Source organism: Leucoraja erinacea, chromosome 37, assembly GCF_028641065.1.
Source record: "Leucoraja erinacea ecotype New England chromosome 37, Leri_hhj_1, whole genome shotgun sequence".
NCBI classification, from domain to species: domain Eukaryota; kingdom Metazoa; phylum Chordata; class Chondrichthyes; order Rajiformes; family Rajidae; genus Leucoraja; species Leucoraja erinaceus.
The window spans coordinates 7,013,959-7,022,187 of NC_073413.1; the positions used below are offsets into that span (position 1 = coordinate 7,013,959).

The window sequence follows — 8,229 nt, forward strand, 5'->3', positions numbered from 1 at the left end:
TTGCGAAGGATGGGCCTGGGCCTGTTGCGCCCAATGTCCCAGTTAGTTGGACATTGTTACACTACCTATCCTTTAAGGGAGAAGTTCTTCCAAACCAACATCTTTGACCACAAGCCCGTCTTTGTGGTAGCGCAGCAGTAGAATTGCTGCCTTACAGCGCCTTTCCACTCAACACTTTAATTTCAAGTCAAGTCAAGTCAACTTTATTTGTCACATACACATGCAAGCTCCCCGTTGGATTGCAACCTTGTCGTGGTCGGGGAGCTTGTGTGTCTCAGTGACCCCTAGAGCTATGCCAGTGGGAGATTCGTCTCCTGTTAGGGTCTCCCATGCTGGACAGGTCGAAGGGTAGAGGCAAGATGAAGAGCGATCCACTGGTCCTCCAGGTTGGAAGTTGAGCACAGGGCCAACAACCCTGTCTCGTGAAACAAACATGTTACGGAAACAGCAACTGAGGGAATCAGCACCACTGAGTGGAGGACCTTTGTTGCTGCCCTACATGCCAGGAGGCAGAATAGGCAGTAAGATAAGATAAGAAGACACATACAAGATGTGCAGTGAAATGAAAGTGGCAATGGCTGCGAATGGACACGCTGATCTGTTCTGTAGTCAATGCCTACTATGTTCTGTTGTGCTGAAGCAAAGCAAGAATTTCATTGTCCTATCAGGGACACATGACATTAAACTTTCTTAAAGTTGAATTGTGCAAAAACTACAGAAGAGAATGGAACAGAACCAGTATTTACATTTTAGAAAAAATTAATTTAATTTAATTCATGTTTCATGTATTAGATTTTTTATAACTGTTAGAAAATTAGAAAATAGGTGCAGGAGTAGGCCATTCGGCCCTTCGAGCCTGCACCGCCATTCAATATGATCATGGCTGATCACAGCATAACTGTTGGCAGATCAATTTCCCTCCTGGGATGAATAAAGTTCTATTGTATCGTATCGTAAAGAAATACACTTCCCTAAAACACGTTGTCCTGTCTGAGTTCACGGTGTGATGGTCTTCCTTTTACAGATGCCCAGTCACGGTCAGAGCAGGGTTCCTCCACTCTGGACACTGGCCGCCATCCTTGCTGCACTGGCCGTGGGGACCGCAGCCTGCCCGCCCGACTGCATCTGCGACAACCTGCACGGCGTGGTGACCTGCATCAGGAGACGGCTCACCGACATCCCCATCACCATACCACAGGTCTGCAGCCAAGCGCAACCTACCTACATCGCTACAGAGCCCACGTTAGGACACCAAGTGCTGGAGTAACTCAGTGGGGCAGGCAGCATCTCTGGGAAACATGGATAGAGAAACATGTAGAGAAAATAGGTGCAGGATTCAGATTCAGATTCAATTTTAATTGTCATTGTCAGTGTACAGTACAGAGACAACGAAATGCATTTAGCATCTCCCTTGAAGAGCGACATAGCAAACGATTTGAACAGGAGCAATATTAATAATAATAATACATTTATTTGTATGGCACGTTTAAAAACAACTCACGTTGACCAAAGTGTTTCACATCAGTGCAGGAACTAATTTGATACATACAGCGGTAGACAGACCTAACAATACATACACACACTGTTTACAATGCCGCATCAGAGGGGCTCAAAAACGTTTGGTTTTGAGTTGTGACTTAAAGGAGTCGATGGAGGGGGCAGTTCTGATGAGGAGCGGGACGCTATTGCACTGCAACCGCAAAAGCAATGTCACCCCTGAGCTTAAACCTAGACCGCGGGACAGTCAGTCGCCTCCAAGTCGGCCGACCTGAGGGACCTGGAGGTAGAATGGTTGGTTAGAAGATTAGGGCGGTCGTGGTGGCGCAGCGGTAGAGTTGCTGCCTTACAGCGAATGCAGCGCAGGAGACCCGGGTTCGATCCCGACTACGGCTGCTGCTGTCTGTACGGAGTTTGCACGTTCTCCCCGTGACCTGCGTGGGTTTGCTCCGAGATCTTCGGTTTCCTCCCACGCTCCAAAGACGTGCAGGTTTGTAGGTTAATTGGCTTGGTGTTCGTGTAAAAACTGTCCCTAGTGGGTGTAGGATAGTGTTAATCGCTGGTCAGCGCGGACCCGGTGGGCCGAAGGGCCTGTTTCCGTGCTGTATCTCTAAACTAAACTAAACGAAACATGGCCCATAACAGATGTTAAAATATCTGCCACGGTCAGCATTTGTTGGTGTTTTTATTTGGCCCTTCGAACCAGCCTGGGTTGGTCAATATGATCTTGGCCGATCATCCAAAATCAGTACCCCGTTCCTGCTTTCTCCCCGTATCCCTTGATTCATGGTGTCGTGGGGGAGACTGAGACTGACCCCCTCCCCAATTGTTGCATATCCCCAATCCTTTCCGCTCGTCACTTTAATTTAAATTTTTTTTGGTGTTTTTATGACTGTTCCCTCCTGGGATAAATAAAGTTCCATCGTATTGTATCATAGACTCGATAGGCCAAATGGCCTCATTTAGAAACATATAAAATAGGTGCAGGAGGAGGCCATTCGGCCCTTCGAGCCAGCGCCGCCATTCATTGCGATCATTGCTGATCGTCCCCAATCAATAACCCGTGCCTGCCTTCTCCCCATATCCCTTGACTCCACCAGCCCCTAGAGCTCTATCTAACTCTCTCTTAAATCCATCCAGTGACTTGGCCTCCACTGCCCTCTGTGGCAGGGAATTCCACAAATTCGCAACTTTTTTTCTCACCTCAGTCTTAAATGGCCTCCCCTTCATTCTAAGACCTATGACCTATGAATTTACAGGTCCTATAAGCAATGAATTTAGGAAAAATTAAATGAATGCAGAAGGGATCAGTTTAATTTGGTGTCATGATTTGTTGGCTAAAGGGCCTGTTCCTTAGCTCAAGCATCCGATGGTCTCTGTATGTTTTAAAATGTCTACAGAAGTAGGTGAGAACTCTCTCTGTTTTGCAGGCCACTAAGGAGCTGGACATCAGAGGCAACAACATCGACACAATAGCAACTGGAGCCTTTCTTCCGATTCCCTACCTCACTCACCTAAACCTACAGAAATGCAACATCAACCATCTTCGTGAAGGTGCCTTCCGTGGCCTAGGCCGGCTGATCTCTCTCAATCTGGGGTTCAATAACGTGGAACTAATCTACCAGGAGACCTTTGACGGGCTTTACTCTCTGGAGCAACTTATCCTCAATAACAACAAAATCGAGGAGATCAAACCGGGTGCTTTTAGTCAGCTGGGATTCCTGAACTTCTTAAACCTGGAGCAGAACTTCCTGGTCTACCTGCCTCCCCTTCTCTTCCAGGGTCTCCAGCAAATCAAATACATGCGCTTGTCCAAGAACATGATCAACTACATGGCAGACGAGGCCTTTGCCGGGCTGTGGACTCTCAAGAGGCTGAACCTTGACAGCAACGAGCTGCAGTATTTGCCATCTGAGGCCTTGTCCAGGCTCACCACTGTGGTCAGGTTGGACCTCAGTCGGAATCCGATGACCTCGCTTGGCGAGGAGTCGCTCCGGATGGGCTCGCTGAAGCATCTGACCATGGATGACACGTTCCTCCAGGATCTGGCGGCCACGGCGTTTGTCCACTGCCCCGTGTTATCGATGATCAACCTCCGCAACAGCCAGCTCCAGGTCATCGAGCCCCCGGTTGGGTTGGAGGCCCTGAGGATGATCAACCTGACCGGCAGCCCCATCCAGTGCAACTGTTTCATGAGGCCCTTCAGGGAGTGGATGAACAACTACACCAGGCCGCGGGCCCAGGTGTTCTGCAGCGACCCCGGGCCGTACCACGGGGAGAGGTTGGATTCCCTGCGCCTGGTTCACTTGAGGTGCGACCTGCGACCGTCGGACATCGAGGAGCAGGAGGAGGAGGAAGTCAACCCGGCCAACAGGCCCAACCAAGATGGCCGCCCGTGCCCAGACCACTGCGACTGCAAACACGAGCTGCGACACTCCAGTTGCGAGGGCAAGAGGCTACGCAAGATCCCCAAGGGCTTCCCGCCCGATTCCCACCTTCTGGACATGCGTTACAATGAGTTCCACTCAGTCCCCAGGGGCTCCTTCCCAGATATGAAGCAACTTGTCTCACTCCATTTACAGAACTGCGGAATACACGATGTCCATGCTGGGGCCTTCCGTGGGCTGAAGGAGCTAATTTACTTGTACCTGTCTTTCAACGAGATGACCAGCCTCCAACCGGAGATCTTCGAAGGACTTCCCGACCTCACCTACCTCTACCTGGACCACAACAAGCTGTCCTCGATTCCCAAGGGGACGTTCCGGCTGCTGCCCCACCTCTTTGCCCTTCACCTGGAGCACAATCCCATCCCTCAGCTGACCGAGGAGAACATGGAGGGCGCGGAGAAGCTGCGGTGGCTGCACTTGACCGGCGACAACCTCACCTATATCTCCCCCACCGCTCTCCAGCCCATGGCCCAGCTCCAGAAGCTGTTCTTGGACCACAACAAGCTGACGGCCGTTCCCGCCGCTGCTTTGATGACGATGTCCTCTTTGGAAGAACTGAAACTGTCCGGCAATCCCATTAGACAGATCGATAGCGGGGCCTTCCTGCCAATGGCTGGGTCTCTCCAACATTTGTGGCTGAACGACATGGGTTGGAGAAGGGGGGTGAGAGGGGGGTGAGGGAGGGTGGAGGGGGGTGGTGAGAGTAGGGGTTTTTTTTTTTTTCTTGGGGGGTGAGAGGGGGGGGTGAAAGGAGGGGGGGGGTGAGAGGGGGGGGGTGAGAGGGGGGGGGGGTGAGAGAAGGGGGATAGGGGGGGGTGAGGAGGGGGGTGTGAGAGGAGGGGGGGGAGAGGAGGGGGGGGGGGTGAGAGGGGGGGGGAGAGGGGGGGGTGAGAGGGGGGGTGAGAGGAGGAGGGGGGGTGAGGAGGGGGGGGAGGTGTGAGAGGGGGGGGTGAGAGGGGGAGGAGGGGGTTGAGAGAAGGGGGGGTGGAGGGGGGGGTGAGGGGGAGGGGGGGAGAGGGGGGAGGGGGTGAGAGGAGGGGGGGGGTGTGAGGGGGGGGTTGGTTGAGGGGGGGGTGTGAGAGGAGGGGGGGGTGAGAGGGGGGGGGGAGGGGTGAGAGTGAGAGGAGGGGGGGGTGAGAGGGGAGGGGGGGGGTGAGAGGGGGGAGGGGGGTGAGAGGAGGGGGGGGTGAGAGAGGGGGGTCTGTGAGAGGGGGGGGGATGTGAGAGGGGGGGTGGAGAGGGGGTGATGAGAGGGGGGGGGTGGGTGGGGGGCTGGCGAGATACCATTGACGCCTGGACAGATTTGCACATCACCGAGCCTGGATCCCTTGAGGTCTGTTTCTATGCTGTATCACAATATCATCCATGCCACAGAAGTCACATTTTTATAGTCAAGTCACATTTATTTATATAGCACAGCTAAAGAAACAACTCTCATTGGCCAAAGTGCTTTACATTTGTTATAAGAATAGTATAAACAAACTAACTACGTACATATATACATGTAGCCCTCGCTCAGTGGACGTCAGGAAAGGCCTTGGGAGTATAGATACGTTTTTAGTCTTGACTTAAAGGAGTCGATGGAGGGGACAGTTCTGATGGGAAGGGGGATGCTGCTGTTCCACAGTCTAGGAGCTGCAACCGCAAAGGCTCAGTCGCCCCTGAGCTTATGCCTAGACCGCGGGTTATGCAGCAGCCCCAAGTCGGCCGATCTGAGGGACCTGGAGGTGGAGTGGTGGGTGAGAAGACGTTTAATGTAGGAGGGGGCAAGCCCATTGAGGGCTTTGTAGACATAGAGGAGGGTCTTGAAATGTATACGGAACCGCACAGGGAGCCAGTGGAGAGAGGCCAGGATCGGGGTGATGTGGCCCCTTTTTCGGGTGCCCGTCAGGAGTCTGGCTGCGGCGTTTTGGACCAGTTGCAGGCGGGACAGGGACGATTGGCTGTTGCCAGTGTAAAGGGAGTCGCAGTAATCTACAGAAGGCTGTGGAGGCCAAGTCTATGGATACTTTTAAGGCAGAGATTGATATATTTTTGATATATATTAGCAGCACCAGCCGAACAAAGGCAACTCTGAATGGATAATTAAAGGGCAGCAGTGCCCGTGTATCAGGGTGTACGGAGAGATGGCTCGGGTTTTCCTGTAATGTCGGGTTGTCGGTTTTGCCATTTCAGATCTCGGACGGAGCCTTCGAAGGAGTGAGCGCGGGGCTGCAGAGCCTGTACCTGGGGAATAACAGGCTGAGCTACATTCCCAGCCTGGACAACTTCCGCAACCTGCACACCATTGACCTGTTGCACAACCCCTGGGACTGTGACTGCCCCCTCCTTCACCTCCGCAGGTAAAAACCCCTCCCGCAACCTGCCCGCAACGTCTGTCCATTACCCATGATCGTTCATGAGCCCATCAGGTGCAGGAAGATTGTTCCTGATGTTGGGGAAGTCCAGAACAAGGGGTCACAGTTTAAGGATAAGGGGGAAGGAAGTCTTTTAGGACCGAGATGAGAATTGTTTTTTTCACACAGAGAGTGGTGAATCTGTGGAATTCTCTGCCACAGAATGTAGTTGAGGCCACAGTTCATTGGATATATTTAAGAGGGAGTTAGATGTGGCCCTTGTGGCTAAAGGGATCAGGGGGTATGGAGAGAAGGCAGGTACAGGATACTGAGATAGATGATCAGCCATAATCATATTGAATGGAGGTGAAGGGCCGAAAGGCCTACTCCTGCACCTATTTTCTATGTTTCTATGATAGGAGCAGAACTAGGCCATTCGGCCCATCAAGTCCACTCCGCCATTCAATCATGGCTGATCTACCTCTCCCTCCTAACCCCATTCACCTGCCTTCTCCCCCATAAACCCTGACACCTGCACTAATCAAAAATGTATCAATCTCTGTCATAAAAGTGTCCATAGACTTGGCCTCCACAGCCATCTGTGGCATGGGTGATATCGTGCTACAGCATGGAAACGGGCCCATTGGCTTACTGAGTCCACCCCATCCCCGCAAAGTAACACCATCGTACACACACACACCAGGGACAATTTATATTTATACCAAGCCAATTAACTAACAAACCCGTACGTCTTTGGAACGTGGGAAGAAACCAAATACCCACTCGTTCACGGGGGGGACCCGGAGCACCCGTAGACGGGATCGCGGGTCAGGGTGGACTCGGTGGGCCGAAGGGCCTGTTGCCGCGCTGTATCTCTGAACTAAACTAAGCTCAATATGTTCACTTTGTGAGCTGGTATAGATTTGATAGGTTGACAGGTCTCTTCAGACTAGACTTTCAAGATACAGAACGGAAACAGGCCTTTCGGCCCATCCAGTCTGCGCCGACCAGTGATCCCCAGACACTACCACTTGATACAAGATACAAGATACATTTAATGACAATTAAATGGTATCTTGTATCAATTGGGAATTTTATTGAAGCCAAGTAATCTACAAACTTCCACATGTTTGGAGCGTGGGAGGAAACTGGAAAAAATGGAGAAACCCCACGTGGCCACAGGGAGAACGTGCAAACTCCGTACAGACAGCACCCCTCTCCTATGTCATTTGGAAGTAACGGTGGTATTCTGGTGCGTGGGTGAAACATCTGCCAATTTATTTTATGCATTGGTTTTATCTTTACTGTTCATCTTTTAAAAGGTGGCTCGAAAGCAGCAATCTGAAGGTCCGAGCCGTTTGCAACCTCCCGAGGAATGTCACCGGGGTGAGCGTGAAAGCCGCCCCGTTTAAGAACTGCAAAGGCAGCCCGCCCGAGAAGACCCAAGACACCCCGAAGAAAACCAAAGCAGGTCGGACGGGAGTCGCCCGTAAAACTATCAAGCGGCTGAAACCAAAGCGATCGTACAACTCAGCGAAGAGAAGCGGGAGGACCCAAGCACAATAGACCAGCGACTGGCTGACACCCAGGGAGTGGCCCAGCAGAGCAGCTGACTGTTATTGAAGTGGTTTGTGTTCATTCTCCCATCCCTCTGCTTAGCCTGTGCCTCAATCCCCAGTAGCCTTTACAAGGAGCCTGCGACCTGTATTAAACAAGACTTGACATTGTTTGCAATGAAGAGTTAATTATATCGATGATTATATCCTTTCTTTTAAATTTCAGGGACGACTCTTAAAGGAGGGGTTCCCATTCTGAGAGAGATCCCTGTACCATCTTTGCATCCCATATAAACATAGTTCAGCAGGTTTCTTTCAATCATCTGGGGCCAAGAATGTTGAGGGTGAGTGTGTGCGGAAAGGAACTGCAGATGCTGGTTTACACCGAAGATA

At 51.7% G+C, this 8,229-nt stretch overlaps 1 protein-coding gene across 1 annotated transcript; it reads left to right on the forward strand.

Moving 5' to 3' along the window:
• Positions 1–823: 823 nt before the first annotated feature.
• Positions 824–8,004, forward strand: LOC129713864 (chondroadherin-like protein). Its single transcript, XM_055663218.1, has 4 exons — positions 824–1,198; positions 2,928–4,607; positions 6,120–6,286; positions 7,603–8,004. The coding sequence occupies exons 1-4, from the start codon at positions 1,007–1,009 to the stop codon at positions 7,844–7,846; spliced, it is 2,283 nt and encodes a 760-aa protein (XP_055519193.1). The 5' UTR covers positions 824–1,006; the 3' UTR covers positions 7,847–8,004.
• Positions 8,005–8,229: the final 225 nt, after the last annotated feature.